The sequence below is a fragment of the Tyto alba genome, unplaced genomic scaffold (genome assembly GCF_018691265.1).
Source record: "Tyto alba isolate M040663 unplaced genomic scaffold, T.alba_DEE_v4.0 Super-Scaffold_41, whole genome shotgun sequence".
NCBI lineage: Eukaryota > Metazoa > Chordata > Aves > Strigiformes > Tytonidae > Tyto > Tyto alba.
Genome location: NW_024881317.1, coordinates 21382972 through 21404783, shown reverse-complemented (window position 1 = coordinate 21404783; position 21812 = coordinate 21382972). Strand labels below are relative to the sequence as shown.

The window sequence follows — 21812 nt, the reverse complement described above, 5'->3', positions numbered from 1 at the left end:
CTGGCTAGAGCTTGGGGTGATGCTTGGGGCAGGCCCTGTGCCAGGATGGGTCATGTCTCCCTGTTCCCGGGGTGTGGGGGGGAGGTGGGTTCTGTGCTGCTGGGGAGCTGTGTCTCTGGGTGTGTTGTTTTTGCAGGAGGGGTGGAGAGCCCCGGGCTCTTGGGATGTGGTTGTCCCTCCGTCATTGTCTGTCTGCCTTGGAGTTGCTGGGTGTGGAAATGGAGGATAGGCTCAATCTGGCTTGAATTTAAATCAGCAGCCAGGCTGGAGAGCCATAGTAGGCAGCAGCTGCCTGGAGGATGCTTTCTGGAGTCCAGTTCTTCATCTCTTCATCCTTTCCTCTGCTTGCCAGGGCCTGGGAAGCTTTATCTGGGGTGGGCAAGGTGGTGGGGGGATGCCAGAGTCCTGGGGTCAGCCCTGTTCCTGCATGGGCTCCTTGTCTGACCCCCGGTGAGGTGCTCCCAGGGTGACGTGCCTGCAGCCTGCTCTCCCCCCAGGCTCTCCCCGGTCCTGCCGGGCTGGCTGCCAGCCCAGCCTGCTCTGCAGGCGCAGCCTGCCCGAGTCAGGCAGGCACGTAGCAGGCAGAGAGTGCTCCCAGGGCACTGGGCTCGGCTCAGAGCCGAGCGGAGGTGCTGAGCCTCGTCACGCTGCTCAGCAGCCAGTCTGAGGTCTAGCTCTGTGTTTCCTATGTGGGGCGGCTCCTGGGAGGACCTGGCCACCCCTCGTCAGGTCCCTCACCCGCCTCGGGTGGAATAGGTGTCCTGCCTTCCCAGGTAGGACCTCCTGGAGACCTCTCCTCAATGCCTGCCATCGGGGAGCATGACCTGTGCCCCCCGAGGGGAACCCAGCATGCTCCTCCTGGCTCCCCGAGCATCTTCTAGGACTAGTGAGAGCTGCCAGGGAGGTTTTGGGATGGGGACAGGGAGGCAGGAGGCCTGGGACTGTGCTTTGCCTTCCCAAAACAAAGGGGGGCTGCCCGCGTGAGCTCAGGGGGTTCATGCTCGCTGTGCCTCTGTCCCCAGGAGCGAGGTGGATGATGCTGTCACAAGGCCCTGCAGCCTGTGGTGGGCCACAGCAGCGGAGGAGTTTGGAGGCTGGGGACGTAATGCTTCCATGGGTGCCAGTCTCATGTGCAGGGCTTGGGTGTGCTGGCTCGAAGCTTGACTAAAAATAAAGTCCCTCCTGTGTTTGAAGCCCTGCGTTTGCATGGCTAAAGCCTGTGGGGAGGGTTTCAAAGCCAAATGATCCTATCTGCTCTGGGTGGATGCTGAAAGAAACCTGTTTGGCCTATTATTTGCATTTGAATAGGTGCTTGGAAAATGGTTCTTGTCACCGGAGCCGTGGCAGACTCCCCTCCTGCTCCGTGTCCCTCCCCAACTGGGAGCCCTGGTGTCCTCAGCTCCTGCCCAGTGCTGCCCCTCCCTGAACTGGTACCACAATGCTGGTATCGTTATTAACCCAGAAGGGGTGTTGGATCCAGCCTGCTTGCAGATATGGTACCTGAGAGATGGTCATGGGGCTATGGTCCCCTTTTCTCTTTCCGTGGCAGTTATATGTGGCCTGGGGAAGCTTTGCTTTGCTGCAGCGCTTGGACTCGTAGCCAGCACAGGGCAGGGCCAGGTTGCCAGGGAGGGGGGGGGCAGGAATTGGGTAACTCAAGAGAAGGTTTTCTGGCTGCTTTAAAGGTGCTGTGGGTCTGCTGAGGAAATGGCAGGGGAAAATCGCTCTTATTCCCTTCTCCTTGCTGCTTCCAGGCTGGACTCTGCAGCAGAGAATCATTTCAGTGTGCCCCTTCCCCACAGCTGGGGACAGCCTGGCCCTGCCGTGCCCACTTGGGGACCTTCCCAGGGGAGGAGGGGAAACTCCCAGCTTCTAGGGCTTAGAGAACGCAAGGGTGACTTCTTAATTAAGAACAGAAGTGAAGCTTGTTGTCATTTTTGCCCCTGTGTGACTGCCTGGATAATCTGGTGGTGAGGCACTGAGATGCGTTTACCCAGGTGGTCACCTCAGGCTGTCTGGAGGTGGCACAGAGGACAAGGGACACCAGCTATCAAGTCTTCCTCGTACCTCCTGGGTGGCTCTGCTTGGTTAAGTCCTTGCTTTTGACATGCCTCTTCCTAGCATTTAGGAGGTGGTGGCAGGTATGGTCTGTCATCTCCATCCTGTCACACCTCTGTGAGTCACCACAACTTGCTCAATGTCCTTTGTCTCTGTATCTGGGTGTCTTCTGGCTCTTGCCCTGCTTTCTGCTACCCTACTTGAGGCTTTGCTTTAGCCTGGCTGTGGGCTGGCTCTCCTCTTGGCCCGCCTTTTATTACCTGACTCAGGTGTTCTCAGAAGCTGCATGTAGCTCTATGGGAGTCTTGATGACCTGTTGATCCAGTTGCCCTCAGCACCTTCGTACAGCCCCTCTTCTGCCCCCGCTGGTGCTCCCACACCCCACGTCCCCACTTCACCCCAACCCTGCATTTCTCTGCACTCACCAGCTGGGCACAGCAATGCCTCCCTGGCACCAGGAGCAGGGACATGTCCTTCTTGGACAGCACCCACCCGTGACCCCCCCCTCTCCCATGGCAGGACTGGGGGAGACCTGCATCCTACCATGGGTGCAGGTTCCCTGCTTGCAGCTCTGGGCTGGGGTGAGCCAGGGGACTCAGCTGGTGGTGCTGCAGAAGAAATGGCTCTGAGGCAAGAATGTCCTGGGGCAGGGACAGCAGTCTTGCTCTGGGTGGCTTTTCTTGGTTTAAAACCAGGGGTAGAAGGCAGAGGAGGGATGTGGGTGTGAGACACCCCGGGTGTGCCCAGCCTGGGGAAACATCAGTGGCTGTAGGTGCAGGAGGTGGGGAGGTGCTGGGGGGGCAGACCTGGCATCAGCTCCCTGGAAATAGGGCATGTGAGTTCACGGGCACAGCTGGATCCTGTCAGCCAGCTGTGCACACCTGGCCCACTGCAGGGGAGCACATCTGGCAGACCAGCTGTAAGCATCTCAGAGTTGCGGTCAGCGGCTTGATGTCCAAGTGGAGAGCAGTGACGAGCGGCGTTCCTCAGGGCCAGTATCAAGGGTCAGTATCATGTTTAACATCTTTGTCGGTGACACGGACAGTGGGATCGATGCACCCACACAAGTTCACCGACAGCACCGAGCTGTGTGGTGGGGGACACGCTGAGGGCAGGGATGGCATCCCGAGGGACCTGGGCAGGCTGGAGAGGGGGGCCCGGGCAAACCTCCTGGAGTTCAACAAGGCCAAGGGCAAGGTCCTGCCCGGGGGTCGGGGCAATCCCCAGCACAAACCCAGGCTGGGCCCTCGAGGAGTGGCTGGAGAGCAGCCCCAAGGAGAGGGACTGGGGGGGTTGGTGGGGGGAAAACTGCCCGTGAGGCAGCACCGTGAGCTCACAGCCCAGAACCCACCCGTGCCCTGGGCTGCAGCCAGAGCAGGGGGGGCAGCAGGGCCAGGGAGGGGATTCTCCCCCTCTGCTCCGCTCTGGGGAGACCCCCCTGCAGTGCTGGGGCCAGCTCGGGGGCCCCCAACAGCAGAAGGACACGGAGCTGCTCGAGCGGGGCCAGAGGAGGCCACGAAGGTGCTGGGGGGGCTGGAGCAGCTCCCCTGGGAGGCCGGGCTGAGGGAGTTGGGAGGGTTCAGCCTGGAGAAGAGAAGGCTCCGGGGAGCCCTTCGAGCGGCCTCCCAGGGCTTAAAGGGGGGACAGGAAAGGTGGGGAGGGACTCTGGGTCAGGGGGGTGGGGATGGGATGAGGTGTAACGCTTATAAACAGAAAGAGGGGAGATTTAGATGAGATACATGGAAGAAATTCTTCCCTGTTCGGGGGGTGAGGCGCTGGCCCAGGGTGCCCAGAGCAGCTGTGGGTGCCCCCTCCCTGGAAGGGTTCAAGGCCAGGTTGGACGGGGCTGGGAGCCCCCTGGGCTGGGGGAAGGGGGCCCTGCCCAGGGCAGGGGGTGGGACTGGATGGTCCTTAAGGTCCCTTCCAACCCAAACCAGTCTGTGGTCTTCCCTAAACCTTTGCAAGCTTTAAAACCAGCTCAGCAGGGAAGGGTGAAGCCCAGCTCCTGTCACCCCCCAAAACCTCCTGGATCAGAGTGGTTCTGGCCCAAACTGGGGTGAGGAGGAGGGGGGCTGTACCTCTGCGTGAGCAGGCAGCTGTGGTGCTGTGCCCTGGCCAGGCACAGAGCCCGCGGAGCACTGGGGGAGGCAGAGGTGCTGTGCTGACTCCCGATGCAGGGAAGCCAAAGGGCCTGGCCAGGAAACTTTTGAGCTTGTTTGGGTTGTGGTTTGTCTGTTCTGCGCCCGGGGCAGGAGCCCACACGGACCCTCAGCCCTTCCCCAGGTGGGTGGTGGTGGGCAGCACCGAGGCTGGGCCTGATCCTGCCCCAGCCATCCTGCTGCAAACCCTGAATAACCCAAGCGGAGCCACCAGCTTTGTTCAGGGTCTAAACCCTGCCAGCAGAGCTTGGCCCCGGAGAGCCGCGATCCGCACTGGCGTTTTCCAGGTTACTGCCTGTCCTCCCCTGACCTCAGGAAGTGGATGTTTCCCAGCAGCGGGAATACAACTGCAAGCCTTAAAAATAACCATCTTCGCTTTCAGCGCTCCTTACAAAATAGGCCACGTTCCTTCCATTTAATCCCCGAGTGCGAGGCGAAAATCATTCAAAAGGAAAACACGGCGGATGCTTCCAAGGGGGCCCTCAGTGGATGCCGCCGGCTTCCCTGCAAACCTCCATCCCTTGCTGGGGGGTACGTACTTAGCAAAGATAATGACTGTGCCTGTTTGAATGTGATGGGGGAAGGCACAGAGCTGCGACCTGGAAGAGGGAGGAAGGCAGTGGCACTTCCTCTGCTCTCTAGGGAGATGTCATCTCAACTTTTTGGGAGCAGCACCGCCCCAGCAAGCTCAGAGGTGGCACGGGCAGCCCGGTCACACCGTCTCCATTTTACAGAGGAGTGAGGCTGCGATTTGCCTCTGAGCAGAAGGAAACTTTTTTTTTTTTTTTTCTTTTTAACCCTTCAGATGAGGCAGGAGGAGGATTTTGGAGGTGGGGAGGTTTCAGGGGGGGAAGGAGGCAGCAGTGCGCAGGCTTGGCACCCATCGGCACGGGCTGCCTCGGGCCAAGAGGGCTCGGAGGTGCCGGGGCTGCCTCCGCCGTGCCCCGTCTCGCCCGTGCTGTGGGGCAGGTCGGGGCTGGGGGGACACGGGACGGGCTGCCTGCACCCCAAGGGCTGTGGGTGCCCGGCGGGACGTGCTGGAGCGGGGCATGTGCGATTTACCGCTCGGCAAACATTTGGCACCATAAAGGCAGCCAGGAAAACTGCCGGCGTGCTCCAAGCAAACATCCCAGCCTTGGAGTGGGACCGCCCCGGGGGTGCTGGTCTGGGGGGGAGCGTGGGATGGATTTTCCCCTGAGTGAGGGAGGTGCAAATAAAACATCCCCCATGGCCCCTGGGGTCTCATTTCAGCTTCCCATCGGTGCTGCGAGAGCGGGATGTGCCCTGTGATGAGCTTCCCAGCTGTAGCAACGCAGGGTATTATTGTTGGGTCCCATCCTGAGCTCAGCGCTCAGTTTTTCCTCTCCTCTTCCTCAGAGAATTTCTATTTAAGTTTTTAGGACTCCAGGCTGGGGAAAATTTGAGCAAGAGCCTGGAATTTGGTCCATTACCACCAAATGTCACTCGGCAGCTCACTGGGCTCAAAACAGGCCTGGCAAGGGGGACTGCTTACGAAAACGGTGATGCACCTCGGAAAAGGCACTTTATTCTGTTTACTTCTGCCGTACTGGAGTATACAGTGGAAAACCGCGCTGGCTCCGGTTCTCCGCTCCCCTCTCCGGTTTCGCGCTGCCCAGGTGAGCGCCTGCCATCCCTCCCCGCCGAGGGCATCCTACCTGTTGTGCAACCCCCCCCCGGGGCTCGGTGCAATCTGCTTTATGAAGCACACGGCAAGCAGGCAGAGAGCAAGGGGAGTTTGGGGTTTTTTGGTGTTTTTTTTTTTTTTTTTTTTCTCCAAGTGGGTGGGGACTCTTAAATTCCCCTGGCATTGGCCACAGGGTTTTTTCCGAGCCTCTGCTCCAGTGTCTCAGCCCGCCTAGCCCTGGGGGATTTAGGCAGCTTCATCCCCAGCCTGACTCAGCGCAAGCTGCTCCTCATCCTCCCTCTTGCGCCAAGAGCTGTGGCAAACACCCCCGTGGAGGTCAGTGCTGCCCACGGAGGAGCCACCACCGGACCCGCCTGGGTGGCTCGGTGGGGACCGGTGCTGTCAGGTCCCCTCCAGCATGGTGGCCACTGTTGGGTGGCCCAAATGAGCACCCGAAGTCAGGGTTCCCCAGGGATGCTCAGGCATTTTGCCTGCCCCCACTTGCTTATGCGATGTCCCCCCTCCCCTGCCCAAAGCCACCTGGAGACCTGGGGCTCCCGGGTGGGCTGGACCGGCAGCCCCTGTATCCCCAGGGCCCTCCTGCGTCTGCAGGATGCCAGCTCCCAGGGAAGAGGAGGAGAAGAGCTGGGAGGAGGTGGCCGGTGGTGCTCTGGGAGGGTCCAGACCCCCAGGTGGTCTCATGCCCCCGTGCGCATGAGCCCTTCACACCCAGTACTGGTTGTTTTTCAAGGGGGGGTTGGAAGTCCGGCAGTACTGGAGGAGCTCGGGGTCCGGCGGCGCCCCGGGACCTGTGCGCTGGGGCGGGGGACCCGTACCCTTGCCTTCCAGGGTGTTGACAGTCGTTAGGGGGATGCCTTGGTTGGGGTCCGTCCTCCGGAAGGTCTCCTGGTCCGGCACAGCCCCGTTCTTGGCCTTGGAGGAGGGGGTGCCCTGGACGTGGTGCTTCCCCGTCTTGTTGCGCTTGTGCAGGTAGAAGAGCAGGGGCAGGATAAGGGCCAGCAGGAGGAAGATGAGGCAGATGGGGATGATGATGCTGAACATGTTGGCCTCGATGAAGCTGAGGAAGGTGCCCCCCTCCACGGGGCTGGGGCTGGTGGTAGCACCGGGGCCCAGCCAGGCGGTGGGGGGCAAGCCCAGCTCGCTGGCATTGGGGCTGCTCCGTACCGTGCCCCGGGGCTGGGGCACCGGGGGCGAGGGGACCAGGGGGGCCGTGAGGAGGGTGATGCCGTAGGCTTTCGAGGCGTTGTAGGGCTCAATGCTGTACCCCAGGGATGCTAGTGCCGGTGGCCTGCCAGTGGCCGCCAGCTCAAAGACAAAGCCATCGCTCTGCAGGGGCTGGTCGGTCTCTCCAGCATCCAGCACCTCCAGCCCAACCAGCCCTTGCTCCAGCTCGCTCTGGCTGAAGGTCTCAATCAGGGTGGTGGGTTGTCCCGGGTCCCTGGAAACCCTCACGAGGCGGCTGGCACGGGGAGCCCTGCGGATCTTGAAGACTGGGATGCTCTTGGTGTGGTTGGCCAGCTCGCTGGCGTCAAGGACGCTGGTGTCCAGGAGGGCTGTGGTGCCCCTGGGCCACACGCTGTCCGGCCGAGCCTTCACCAAGGCGCGGACAGTCACGTTCACCACCCCGGTCCTGTTTGCTGCCCGCGACATGGCGAGGAACTGGAAGTCATCCTCGGGGGAGGTGAGGTCAGTGAAGGTGAATGTCACCTCCCCGCGGTCCAGCTGCTTCTGCGAGAAGCCCTGCGATGGCTTTCGGTTGACCTGCACTTGGCCAAACCTTGGGTCCCTGGTGATCCTGTACAGGGCGTTGCCTGCCCCCAGCTCTGTGGCTCCCAGAAGGTGATGGTGGGACATGGAGGCCCTGTTCAGGTCTTGGGGCACCTCCAGCAGCACCGGGCTGGCAGCGGTGCTCGCTGCAGGAAGCACCTGGACCTCCAGTGAGGTCAGGGTGGGTGGGTGGTGGCCATCGGAGAGGCTCAGGGCTAAGGACCCCGGGCCATGGCTCCCGGTGGCAACAAACACCACGTGGCCTGCGTTGACATCGGCTTGGGTGAAGCGGTTGATGGGCTCCCGTGGGTTGCGTGTGTTGGCCAGGTGGCCAGCAGGAGGTCTCTGGAGGACGCTGTACACCATCTCCTCTGGGAACACCGATGGTTCTGCTACATCCAGGTATTCCTGGGACAAGGTCACCACGGAGCCTGGTGGGACCTGCAGCACTTGTTGCCGCCTCACCACCTGCGGTGGCTTGCTGCTGCTGGTCACCGTTATGTTGAAAGCTTCAGAGATGACCACCCCTTCCTGCGGAGGACGGATGGACTGCTGCGCCCGGGGCCGGAGCCAAGCCTTAAATTTGAAATGGTCTTCAGAGATGCTGTCTCCACCATGGGCATACGCCAGGCGTCCTGTGGCCAGGTCTGACTGCAGGAAGAATGGCCGTGACCTCTCCAGGGGCACACCAGCCACCAAGAGCTGCCCGTGAGCCGGCAGCCCCGTCACCAGGAAGACAACATCCTGTGCAGCCCTCTCGGGGACCGGGATCTGACTTAGGAGGTTGGAGGCATCCAGCACCGAGGTGCCGACCTTGGCCCGTTGAGCCCTTGCAAGCTGGAGACCTGGGGGGGGAAAAGGAAAAACCCAAAAGTCTGTCATCCCTGGGAAGGGCCGGGATCTGCTGGAGAGGAGAGCAGACCCAATGAGAGCAAGATAGAGCAGAAAAAGGAGGATTGAAAAGAAATGGAGAGGGATGAGAATGCAACTGGGACGTGTTAGTTTGGTAAAATGATGGAGGAAAGAATTGCGCAGCGAGCCAGCAAAAGGATGGATGCAACTTTAGATGTTGCTTGACATAATATCAGAGCTCGTGCTTGGGTCACCGTGGAAAATTGCACAGTGGTGTCTTCAGACAAACAAGCGCTCCCGAAGTTTGCAAAATCCTCCAGCCTGGCTTGTTTGTCCCTTGCTTCTCCCTTCCTTCTTTACCTGCATTTCTCCACAGCTGAGTCGAGCGCTGGGGACACCTGGCCTCGAAGGAGATCAGCACGAGGAGGATGAAGGAATCCGAGATGGTCGTGGGAGCAACAACACGGAAGCGGATAGCATCTTGGGCGAGCCAGAAGGGCTTCTCTGGCATCTCGTGCTGGTAGAAAATCAACCCGCTGTCCACCTAAAAATAAAAAATAACCTCAATGAGCTCTGCTAGATGGAAAAATAAATACCTAGCGTGGGTGATGCTGTGTGGGAGATGGGTGCATCTGTCTCATCTCTGGCGTGATGGGCACTGTAGCACCAGGGGCGAGCCCTGGTGACTCTGTGCTAGAGCCGATGTGTGCACCCTCAGCTCCAGGAAGGAGCAGCCAAGCCCTAATTGGGTAAGAAATGGGGATCATCACCAGCCACGGCATGGTAGCCACCATCAAGTGCTCACGGTGCCTCTCTGCCAGGATGTTTCTGTTCAGAAATGGGGGAAACTGAGGCTCAGAAGAAGGGCTGAGCTCACTCAGCATCCTCCAAGAGTTGGGCCAGGCTTCCTCCAAGGGTGAGCACAGCACAGGGGACCTTGCAGGGTGGGCAGAGCTCCTCGTTTCTGAGCGATGGTTAGAAATAAGCCTTTTTGCTGTGCTCTGCAAAAGCCTGGCCCTGGGGCTGAAGGGGGGCAGCAAGGCTTTGCTCAGAGCAGGGCTGAAAACATTGTGCTTGGCTCTTGCCTTAGGCAGCAGACAGGATGGCTGGATCTGCGGCAGGGAGGTAGCCTGAGAAAAGGGGGATTATAACTCCCTGAGCCTCCTCCAGCTTGAAATCCAAGGCTGGTGGCTGTGGTAAAGCTGCTGCTGGGCCTTAATCCCTCTTAGCAGCCGTTGGCAGAGCTGGGAAAGTCACGGCGTGACTGCAGCCTTGCTCTGCCTCCTGCCAGGGATCAGGCGCCTCTGCCCGTGGTGGCAGCGGGGGGGTCAGGCTGGGACCCCTGAGCTGTAGTGGGGGCTGACGGAGGGCTGTGCCTCAGGATCCTGGGGGGGCTGGGGCAGGCGAAAGCTAACCTGAGCTTGGGTGAAGTTCCTGATCTCCTCCCCGAGGGAGGTGCTCAGCCTGCCCAGGTGCGGGGCTTGCTCGATGCTGTAGTACAGAGCGGCGGAGCCGGAGGGGCTGTTGCTCACTGCCTGCAGGTTCTGGCTGGTGATGGGCTGCAGGGAACCTGGAAAACACGTCCAGTACAGACTTCAACCCATCGCCTCACCACCCACCTGCAGCCTCTGCCACGGGCATCTCTCGGCAGCGCTCAGGCAGCGGGTGGTGGAAGGGTCCAAGGGCCACGTTTGCCATTGAACTGGGAGGATGGGGAATGTGCCTGAACCCACCTGGGCAGACGGTGAGGCTCTGCTTCTTGGCCAGGCTGATAAGGGGCTCTCTCTGGGCCCTGACGAGGAAGAAGTGCCCAGGAGACAGGTTCTCACCGTCCCACAGGTCGAAGGCGAAGCCGCCATCCAGGGGCCCTGCGGAAAGCACAGAGCTGGGCACATATGGGGGCAGAGGGGGCTGCAGCCCCCCATTAACCTGGCGCGGCTGGGACCAGGGTACTGTGTGATGGGGTCAGCAGGCCCTGTGCTGGGGGGGCCCAGTTCTCCCCTCCGGTTGTGTCCCCGCTTGGGGTGTCCTCTCCCTTGGGCGGGGGGTGATGCAGGGGTGCTGGGGTACCTCAGCCCTGCCCTACCTTGGTGCACAAAGAGGATGAGGCCATTGTTTATCTGGGCCTGGGTGAACCGCCGGACCTCAGCGCTGGGCGCCGACCTCAGCACAACCTTCCCGTTGGCCGGGGGCTGGATGGAGTAGGTCAGCTCCTCCGCCGGGGAGTCCTCGTCCTCGGCGCTCAGGACGTGGGGGCCGATGGCAGCCGTGGCTCCTTCCCGCAGCTGCGGGATAGGGAGAGGCTGTAATCCCCCCCTGGGGTGCCCCCAGCACCTCTCCCCTCCTCCCCAGCCCGCTCAGGACCTTGTCCCTCCTCAAACGGCTTCGCTGGGTGCCTGAGCACGTCCCAGCCCAACAAGGGCGCCTTGTCCCCATGCGGGGTGATGCCTCTGTCATCTGGCCTCTTCCCAGCCCCGCATCAACCTGCACAGCTGCCGTGTTTGCCAGCACATGCCGTGCCACTGGCTCCGTGCGTCTGCACGGCGTGTGCAGGACAGAGGCAAGAGCTCGCCCCTCCGTGCCTCAGTTTCCCCAAGCACTGGAAACAGAGCAAGGCATGGTGCTGGCGCGGTTCATGGGGCTGGGGCAGAGGCTGTGCCTTTGATGTGTCTCTCCCCATTGCGCCGCAGGGGAAGGGCTTTTTGTGGGATCCCCGAGCCCTGAACTCAGGGCCTGTAGCGACAGGACAAGGGGTAATGGTTTTAATCTAAGAGAGGGTAGATTTAAACTAGATATAAGGAAGAAATTTTTTTCAATGGGGGTGGTGAAACATTGGAACAGGCTGCCCAGAGAGGTGGTAGATGCCCCATCCTTGGAAACATTCAAGGCCAGGTTGGATGGGGCTCTGAGCAACCCGATGTAGTTGAAGATGTCTCTGCCCTCGGCAGGGGGGCTGGGCTAGATGGGCTTTAATGGACCCTTCCAACCCAAACCATCCAATGTTCCTATGAACTCGCTCCCCGAGCCGTGGCTGTGGATGTGATGACCGCAGCCCCGTCTCTCCCTGCCTGGGCGTTTCTCTTCCCTCCTGCTGCCGGCAGCGCACCCGTCCCACCGCCCCCTCGCAAGGCTGCAGCGAGGCCACGAGCCGCCCCAGCAAACCCTCCAGGAATGACAAGCATGCGGCCCAGCTCAGGGCCACTGCGAAGCTTCCCAGGGCCGCTCCCCCCCTGCCCTCCCCCTCCGCCCGACGGTGCCCACCCACCCCCCGGGGACGCTGCCACCCCAAAGCCCTGACACCCCCCCCTTTCCAGCTGGAGGCAACAATTTCCCCCCCCCCCCCCCCAGATCTTAATCCTGCGGTTTATCTCGGTCTTGGCCAACCACGGGGATGAATCCTGCGCTGCCAGACAGGTTCTGCCCACGCACCCCAGAGCTGCCTTTTGCCCTCAGGGTGCCCCAAAATTGCGGGGCGCGTGGACTGAGCCTTCCTGCAGCTTGTGCTTCCCACGGCATCGCGAGCCTGGCCCGCATCCTGCAAACCCACAAGACAACACCCAGGCGCTGGAGGAGCTGCCCAGTTGGCCGTGCTGGGTTAGATGAGCTCTTTTCTGCTGTTTTCAGCTGGCCTAACCCAAAACATTTCTTGAGTGGGTGTGGGTCTCGACAGTGAAATGAAATCCCTGCAGTCCCCAAGGGAGGCAGGCTTGAAAACACAGCTTTGGAGAGACGGGATGGGGGAAGCGCTGCTGGACACACGAGCTGAAGCCCTTGCAGCAGGAGCTGCTGCTCCGCCACATTTGTGCACCGTGGGTTTTAGGCTGCTCTCCCTCCCCAGCACCCACAGCCAGGTCACTCCAGCACCAGGGGAATTTGCAGTCGTACCCAGGGCTTGGTGCCAAGGAAAACTCCCCATGGTCAAAGCCCGGAGAGGTGTTTGCAGGCAGGGGGGATCGGCAGCCCTGGGGCATCGCTGCCCACGGGGGACGGGCACACACGGCAGCTGGAGTGGCTTTGCTCGCTGCCGAGAGCCCGTGCCAGGGAAGCTGACCTGCTTCACCCTGCTCCCCCTCCTCTCTGAATTATTAAAGCCTTCCACCCGGTTCCTGCTCTCGCTTACTCGGCTTATTATGTTTGCTCAGCCTCCGTGTCGCCTCTGCTCTCCCGGAGAGCGCGCGGGGAGGCAGCGAAATAGCGCCGGGAGCGTGTCTGTGTATTTTGGTGCAGCAGCAAAGCCTCTCCCTCAGTGGCATCCAGCCATCCCTTCTCCTGATGCAACCCAAAACGCTGCTCGAGGCAAATCTGCCCGGTCCTTCGCAGGGGGCTCTGCTTTGGGATCTGAACCCTGCTCGTTGTCTCCCCAGCCCTGCGTGGACTCTGCACCCCGGAGCTGGCAGGCATAGGCAGCAGAGGAGGGCTTTGTGCAATCTCTCTCCTGGACCCGGCCTGACCTTTAAACGCTGAAGTCATCTCTCGCCAGAGCACAAACAAAGCAGGGCCGGGCCCCTCCTGAGCTCTGGGTTGCTTTAGCATTGCTCCTGCTCGGAGCAGGGAGCCGTTCCCGGCCCCGGAGCCCCCCCTGCGGGCAGCCGAGCGGCTGGGATTACCCCTCCCAGGGCCAGGGAGCGGATCCCAATGGAAAAGCAGGTGGACCGCCGCCTCGGAGTTTATTTTGGGAGTTTTTTCTTTCTTTTCACCATTTTTTTTTTTTTTTTTTTTTTTTTTTTTTTAGCATGGTGGCTGGGAGGGAAGGATATGCTCCTCTAAGTGCTTTGTGATCACTGGGCTAGCAGGCTGACTAAAATAAGGCAGGGAGGGAGCCTCCTCCTCCCCTCGCACAGGGCCAGCTCCGCATCTGCCCATGGCCCAAGCAGGAGTGCGTGGCGCTGGGGGACAGATCTCCCTGTGTCCCCTGCCAAGGGGATCCTTTCGGGATGCGCTGGCCCTTGGCAAGCAGAGAAGGGCTTTTGGGCCTCTGGAGCAGGGACGAGGGGCTGCTGTCGGCCCAGCAGCCGAGGATTGACCTTTCTCTGTCAGGAGTGTGGGATTTTGGCACAGCTGGGGCAGATCCTGGAGGCACCACCTGAAGGGATTTGCTGTGAGGGGGGGGCTGAGCTTCTTGGGCTGTAACTGAGACAGGCACAGAGCTAGGGCTCCTGGGGATGGGGGGCACCCCCCAAACTTTGCTGGGCAGCCCTGGCTCCTCTCCCTGCCTCTGGGGCTGCCTGGCCCTGGGCTCTTACCCTTCCCCTTGGGCATCTCCTCCCACAAACCCTCCCAAAGCCACTGCGATGATCCTGGCACGATGATCCCAATGGAAGGAGCTGCTTTCCCTGCTGCCAGCCTGGGAGAAATCCTGAGATGGGTGAGGATAGCCTGGGGAGTGATGGTGGGGGAATGATTCTGCTGGGCTGGCACTCCTGCATGCTTTCTAATAATTTCTTTGCTGCGATTTTGCATTAGTGATCCTGAACGGAGCAGGGAGGTGTCTGAAGCAGGTGGGATTTCAGCAGCACGTGAGACCTATTTGCTTCTGACTTTACATCGGGAGAGGTGGGAAAGCCGCCGAAATAATGAATAATTTCCAATCTGCGCTGCTGAAACCCGGGCAAGCTGCTCTTCGGGCTCGCAGGGGTTATTCCGGGAGCTGGGATAGGGCGAGCAGGCTGCCCGTCCTCGGAAAAGGGGCGGTGGGGAGCCGCTGCCCGCCCCCCCGCCCCCCCGCCCGCCGCCGTGGCATCGCGGCGCCGCCGAGCCCGGGGTGCGGGAGGGACCGAGCGCTGCTGCGGGGCGATGCTCCCACCTTGCGGACAGTTTCAGCATCGGCGGTGGGGAGGGACGGGGGGGCGGAGGGGGGAGGACAGCCCGCCCTCCGCCTCCTGCAAAGCCTCGCCCCGCCGGGAAACCGCCTCCGTTCGGCGGGAGCCCATCACCGGCCTCTGGTCTGCACCCCGCGTTTGCTGGGCTCGAATTCTCGGAGGTGCGTGACCTGGCTCGGAGTGGGTCCCGTGGGGTCCCCACAGTGGGGTGGCGACACCCCCCCCCCCCCCCCCCCCCCCCCCCGCCCCGTGTGTCTTAGCGCTGAGCACCCAGGCTTTGCTGGGGTGGCTGCCCATCCCCGTGGCATCCCCCCCCCCCCCCCCCCCCTCACCTGCAGCCCGGCGTTGACCCTCAGCTGGGGCCCCTTGGAGCTGCGGGGCAGGATGGTGACGAAGAGGGTCCTGGGCTGGCTCTGCCGGTCCATCTCGGAGGCGTTGGCCAGGAGGGTGAAGCTGTCAGCCTGGGCCCGGGGACCATCCTGCCTGTACTGGATCCGCTGCTTCTCCACCTGCGGGCCAGGGGCTGGGTGACCCTCCTGGGAGGACACGGGCCACCAGCCCCGCTGGGGAGGGGACCTGTGTGCCAGCCTGGGAGGAGGGAGTAAGCTGGCCACCTACCACTTGCTCTGGGCCAGCCCTGTGGGATGGACCCCGCATGAAGACAGGGATCCCCACAGGATGGATCCCAGTGCTCTGCCTGTATTCCCCCCCCCCCCCCTCCCCAGTAGCCCCAGGGATGTTTAAACACACCTTGGGGGCTGATGCACGCCCTGCCCGCAGGGCAAACCCGCCACCCCAAACCCCTCCACCCAGAGAGTGAATATCTCTGATGGGGAGAGGAGCCCTGCAGCCCTCCCCGTGCTGCTGGGGGCTGGAGCCCACCCCCAAGGCTCTTCCCAATCCCCCTGGGAAAGCAGCGTGGTGGGCAAGTGGGCTCCCTTGGCTGCTATACCTCGCTCCAGGTGAAGCCGTGCAGCCCGCCGTCCTCGGGCCGCTCGCTGCTTAGGAGGGTGCCGAACCGGGGGGGCTCGAGCACCCTGAACTCCACGCCGAGAGCCGTGTAGTAGGCGTTGGGGATGCTGAGGATGCTTGTGGAGAGGGTAGCAGAGCCACCTCCCGGCACCGTGATGTTGTGGACGTCCAGGGGGATGGTGATGGGGAGCACGGCCAGGCTCACCACCACCCCCTCCAGCGGGTCCGCACCACTGGCCGTGATGTCCACAACAAACCGGTCACGCTCCTCCTCCAGCTTGGAGTGGAGGTAGAGGACTCTGCCGTTGTTGATGTCCTCCTGGGTGAAGGACTGGATGGGGTCCAGGCTGGGCTGCTCGTTCGAGTCTCGGCCGTGCTGAAGCATCGCCAGGAAGCCGGAGGCCGGCGGGCTGCTCACCAGGTAGACTATGTCCTGGGGAGGGATCTCTTCGTGGGCCACCTGGGAGTGTGTGGGACAAAGGAATGAGTGGGGGGCTGGTGCCTGCGAGGCTGGGCTGCCCCACAGCCCACCGCTGTGCAATCTCCCGAGGGTTTGCTGTGGGATGAGCTGCAAGAGTCACCTTCTTGCTGAGGCCGTGCTAGAACCACCCTCTCTGCCCCTGGGCAAAGCCTGACATGGGCACGAGTCCTCTGCTCCGGGCAGGTGGGTGTAAAATGGTGTCCCGCCTGTGGCAGTCCTGGCTGGGTGGCCAGGGAAGTGATGCGGGCTTGGGGAATGACTGGAAAAGGGGGATACTCACCAATAGGTACTCCTCCTTGATCCCAGCCGCTTCTCCCTGGAAGACGTGTATCTCCTTATGGTTGACTATGTGCAGGGGGCTGGGATGGGTGTCCAAGAACACGCTGATGGCCAGCGTGTCCTCCACCACCACCTCGTTCGCTTCTACGGTGAACTGGAGCTCGTCCCGGGTGTTCCTGCTCCCGTTGTGGTGGTAGGAGATCTCTCCTGCTAGCAGGTCCCTCTGGGAGAAAGCCATGACCGGCTGCTCCCCTCTCAGCACAGTCCCCCACCTTGGGGGGGTCATTATCAGGAACCGTATCTCTTCGTCTGACCTGATGTCCATGTTGGTCTCCAGGCTGAGGACAGAAGAGTCAATGCTCCCTCGGCTCCCTTGGTGGATGACTAGACCGGTGTTGTTGACTATTTTGATGTAGGGGTCTGACGCCTGCACTTCCAGGAGGGCCGTGGTTTGGTGGAGGCCATCTGAGACCTGTAGCTGGATCCAGCCCCGGTCAGCCCCTGAATGGACAAAGAGGATCTTCTTCTTCCTCAAGTCATCCTGTGTGAACCGATAGATCTGTTGGCTTCTGTCATCGACGGACACGATGCTGCCAAACAAAATGTCCTTCCTTGCCAGCACCAGCTGCGTGTCGGAGAAGCCAGAGTCCTTGTCGGTGAAGGCGATGTCATCTGTCGTCAGCAGGTGCTGCCCATTGCGCACCACGCTGAAGACCTTGTTCACCACTTGGACCGGGGTGTGGTCATTGACGGGTTGGATGGAGACCCTGAAAACACCTCTCACCTCCTCCGCATCAGGCTCTGCGCTGCCTTCGCCCTGCCTGATCGCTACGAAGGGGATGTCGTCCTCCAGTGTCTCGGAGTCATCGTGCTGGTACAGCAGCCGGCGGTGGAGGATGTCATCGTTGGTGAACTCCGTGATCTCCTCTCTGGAGGCCCAGCCGTGGGACGCAGCCCAGGCCAGCCTCCCGTGTGCTGGCCCCTCAATCACTTCGTAGAGGTAGTCCATGCTATTCATGCTCTGTACAAACAAGTGGTCCTTGGAGATGATGGCTTGCCCTCCTTCCGGCACAGTCAGGAGGACGTTGGTCAAGGCTGGTGCATCAGGGTCCCCGCCAATACTGATTGTGTAGGTATAGACGGGAGAGTGCTGCTCGCCGGCGCGGACGCGAAACTGGAAGGCGTCCTCGGCTTGCTGAGAGTTCCTGATGGTCACGCTGTAGCTCAGGTGGTTTCTTTGCAGGTCATCTTGGGTAAATCCAAAGCCTTCGGTCAGCCTGTTGCCGAGCAGCTCCAGGTTTCCCTTTTTGGGGGCCTGGATTATCACGTAGTGGAAGGGGACCGGGGCAGAGTTTGGGTCTTCTAACATTGCCTCCAGCTCCTTACTGGTGATATTTCTGTGCCGCTTGTTCTTCATCTGGAGGGGGACCATGGTCCTCATCTTAATGGTGGCTCTTTTAATCTGTATGAGAAAGGTGTTGTTTTGCAAGACCTTCTGCCCCACCTGAACTTCGAATCTCAGCTTCTCTACCACATCTTCCAGCCGGTGCTCCGAGTCTGTGCTAAAATACTGGATGCGCCCTTGCTCCAGGTCTTGCTGGTGGAAGGATTCGACTTTCTTCCATTCCCCTCCCATGCTCCCTTGCTTCTGTACCTCACCGTACCTCAGGGGCTCTGTGAGGACGTACAGGGTGGCAACCCGTTGTTTCACTGCATTTGTCTCCACTGACAGGTTGGCCGTGGTAATGCGTGCAGCCCCTCCCTGGGAGACGGAGAGGCCGGTGTTGTTGCGCAGGCAGATGTCGGGGTCAATGGCGAGGATCCTCAGGGTGGCAATGGGGCTTGGGACTGTGCCGTCGCTCACCTGCAAGGTGAGCTGTAAGTTTGTCCCGCTCTGGTGCACGTAGACTACGTTGCCTGCTTCCAGGTCCCTGCAGGAGAACTCTTCGATGGGCACTCCAGGGTGAAAGTCATACTCCACGTAACCCTCCTCCGTCTGCTGGCCACCGTGCAGCTGGAATTCGAGGTCATCACAGGATGTGTCATCATCTAGGACCTGCAGGACGTCTGTGGTCAGGTGTTTCCGTGTGTGCTTCAGGATTGTCATGTGGTTCCCGTGGGGAAAGATCACCTGTGGGGCATCATTGATGGGGTTGATCATGATGGGCAGCAGGTACATCTGCCCCTGCCGCAAGCATTCTGGGACCCCTTGCTGGGCAGTCACTGTCACCTCCAGCATCAGCTGGTCCATGGGCCCCTCGGAGCCATCGTGGACGTATCTGACTTTCCGATTCACAATGTCCAACAAGGTGAACTTCCTTCTGCTCCTGGACCCGGGAATGTCCAGCTCCAGCTGACCGTGCCTGGGGTCGTTGGTGATGCTAAAGAGGATTTGGGACTGCCGGATGTTGGCGAGGCTCAAGTCAACCGTTGGCTGGACGTGTTTCCACTCCAGATAGGCCGTGCCCCCTTCAGAGACGATGAGGGGGCTGACGTGCAGCAGCCTGCTGATGTTGGCGAAGGCGGGTGGGAAGCTGTTGTCTGGCCGGCACGGTTCTGCCACCAGGCCCGGTGCTCCCGACCAGACATCTGGAGGTGGGGAGGTGGGTGCCTCATCCTGCTCGTACGCCTCATCATAGTCCCAGTAGTGCTCTGGCTTTCCACAGCCTGATGTGATGTCCTTCGTGATCACGGCATCTTGCAGACTCCTCCTCTGCAGGTTTATCCGCAGGTCCTCCAAGCAGCCAACAAACGAATTGTTGGTCACGGTCCACACCGAGATGAAAGAAAGATGATGCTCCCTCAGCCTTTGCAAAGCTTTTTCGTTCATACCTCCAATGAAGAGGTTTCCCTGAAGGTCCAGGTAGTTGTTGATGCCCCGGTTGGATGTGGATGAGGCGTAGTAATCTATCAGTATCTCAAACTTATGGATGTCCGTGTAGACTTTGACATAGTGCTGCTGCTCGTCGCTGATGAAGACATTGTTGTGCAGGACGATGATGCCATTCCCCTTCTCAACAAACCCTCTCAGGCGCCCGTTGGAGATCTCCAGGTAGAAGAAGTCATTCTCCAGTCCCGCGTGGTAGATGAGGGGTGCCTGGGTGGCGCTCGTCGTTATCACAAACTCGATGGTCGCTTCCTCCCTCGCGTCCCACGTGGGAAACGCGATGTAGGAGTGTGGCCCCAGGAACCCGAAGGGGTCCTCGGGCTCTGCAGAGAACTGCGCGCTGCACCCTTCCTGCACCCGGTGGAAGATCTTGGAGCTGCCATCAGAGGACAGAGGGGAGAGGACATCCAGGCCGTTGAATGTCACTGAGTGGAGGCAACCTCTGAAGGGTGAGCTGGCCTCGGCGAGGTACGGCAGGTCAAGGCTGCCTGTCCCACCGGCATAGAGGCCGTGCTGGATGTCCAGCTCCCGTACGGGCCCTGTGATGTCCGCGGAGCTGTTGAAGAGGCCGTCGATGGTCAGCGTCATCCTGCCATCTTCCACCAGCAGCTCCACATCATGCACCGCCAGGTTACCGAGCTGCAGCTCTGCTGGGGACTGCAGCGTCACCTCCTCCGAGCCCAGCCGCAGCCTGGCCTGCAGGGAAGGACGTGGCAAACGCTCAGCTCAGGCGAGGTGGTGTCTGCGGCGCAGAAGACACCTCTCCACCTACCAGAAATACCTACTGAAGTGTGGACTGTTCCTGGGGGCTCACAAGGGTTGTGGTCCCTCTGCTCGCTACCGTTCGCCCTGCCCTCTTCCCCCTCTGTGCATGTCCCTCCCTCCCCAGCTAGACCTCCCTGTAGGCATACCTCCTCTGTCCTGCTCTCTGAATTTCTCTCCTTCTTCACTCTTTCTCAGCAAACCCCACTCTCTGGGCTATTTCCCTGGGGTCCTCCATCTTCCCATCCTGCTGCCCCACTGCTGGGCTCTCCCTTTCCCCCTCACCACCCCCCTACCACGGAGGAGCCCTTGCCAGATGCCGGCTCCCCTTTCCCTGCTCCATCCTGCTTGCTGCCCTCCAGCCCTGCAGCCTGGGCTGTTTCCAGCCCTTGCCCTGGGAGCTGACAGGGGAAATAGCAGGCTTTGCTCCCCACAGGCAGCAGCCTGGAGCCTGTCTAAGTACAGGGTTAGCGGATGGACCCCGAGACACACGGTCTGCATTAGGGAGACCTCCGGCCAGCTGCTCGCTCGCTCTCCTGCTTCGGTTTAGATGTGGTTGGTGGCCCAGCCCAGGCTGCAAGAGAGGCGGGATGTGTGCCTCGGGTGCTCCCTGTTCTTTTCCTTCATGGTGGAGGCCAACACCACAACCACAAGAGGGAATTTTCTTCTTCTGTCCTTTCCCATGCCCCATTTGGGTGGGATGGGGGAGTCTGCTGATGAAGACCTCTCCTCTCTCTGGGCTCTCTTGGCTCATCCCTTCTCTTCACTAACCCCTTGCACCCTGAGGGTGCTGTGCACCACGTCGGACCGCGCAATGCGCACAGGGTGCCAGTGGCTGGGCGTCTCCATGATGCTCCCCAACATCACCCCAGGCCGTGGGTGAGGAGCTTCCCAGCGGGAGCCTGTTTCTCCGTATTTAACCGATTCTCCCAAAACTCTGTCCACTCTCCTCTTGAACTCTGAACATCCCCTGGCAGGGGGGCTTGGCAGCTGAGCTGCCCATGCTTGCGTCTTGCCCCATGGGCTGCTACTTTTGGGTGCTGCCCCTTTATCCTTGCGCTGGGTGAAGCCCTGACCCACAGACCCTGGCTGGCACGGGGGAGCGGGGTGCCGGGGTGCTGACCTGCAGGCTGCCGGCTCGCAGCTGGAGCAGGAGGTGGTCGGGCTGGCCGGCGGCCAGGAAGAGCAGCCCACTCCTCTGGCTGGTGTACAGCTGCAGGCGGAGCCGCACTGTGCGCGAGGCGTCCGCCAGCGGCATCTCCACGTAGCTGTCCCCGAAGAAAGAGGCTGGGGAGAAAAGGGAGAGGGTCAGGCAGGGCAGGACACCTCCCGCAAGCCCTGTCTGCGTGGGCGCTGTGAATCTGCAGCCCCCCAAGCCCATCCACCAGTCCTTCCCCATTTGCCCTGTGACAGGGTGCTGGAGCCCAGCAGCCTGGAAGGACCCTCAGGGGAGTGTGTTTTCTGATTTTCTTAGGGGAAGGGGTTTCTAGGGGCTGGGTGGTGAGGCAGAAGTTGTGTTTCTCCTTGCCCGTGCAGCATGTAGAGGAACCTTCCCCCTGTTATTTGGCCAGGCCAGATGCAATAGCATCCGTGATCAGGCCGAGTTCCTGAGCGTTAGCAGGCGAGCTGTTACCCTAATGAGTCTTTCCCACTTCTGCCACAGCTGCATTCCCTTTGGAGGAATACACACTCTTCCAGCCGTGTCCGTGTCGTGTAGTGGCCGGATTCCCCGACCGGTGCCAATCGCTGCCAAACAGAGAGATGCTGCGTGGGAGCCCTAGGATGCCACCGGGTCAGCCCAACACCCCGCTCTGCTCCTCTCCCTATGTCTAACAGCTCTCTCTATCATCCAAACATTGCTGACGTTCACCCTGAAAGGTGGCTGCTCTGTCAGTGCTGGAGGAACAAGCGCGTGCGTCTGCGATCCATATGTGGATGCGAGACCGTATGGAAACCTTGGCTCAAACAGGGCGCCTGAAGTTGCGGCTGGAACGCGTTCAACGCCCAGTATACATCAGCCTTGCAGGGACTCAGCACAATGGCATGCGGTCATGAAATGAAAGACTGTGTCACAGGGCATACATGGGAGAGGGGAGAATTAAAAGCACAG

The 21812-nt window shown here is 60.8% G+C and overlaps 1 protein-coding gene across 1 annotated transcript in view; it reads right to left on the bottom strand.

The window, feature by feature from the left end:
* Positions 1–5741: 5741 nt before the first annotated feature.
* The window catches only part of CSPG4 (chondroitin sulfate proteoglycan 4), a 29191-nt gene continuing 13120 nt past the window's right edge, over positions 5742–21812 (bottom strand). Inside the window, exons 2-10 of the mRNA XM_032990399.2 lie at positions 20826–20989; positions 16055–19636; positions 15274–15753; positions 14654–14830; positions 10589–10787; positions 10236–10370; positions 9918–10072; positions 8863–9046; positions 5742–8495 (exon numbers count right to left, since the gene is read on the bottom strand). Of these exons, the coding sequence (XP_032846290.2) occupies positions 6586–8495; positions 8863–9046; positions 9918–10072; positions 10236–10370; positions 10589–10787; positions 14654–14830; positions 15274–15753; positions 16055–19636; positions 20826–20989 (6986 nt within the window). The 3' untranslated portion in view covers positions 5742–6585. The remainder of the gene's footprint in view (positions 8496–8862; positions 9047–9917; positions 10073–10235; positions 10371–10588; positions 10788–14653; positions 14831–15273; positions 15754–16054; positions 19637–20825; positions 20990–21812) is intronic.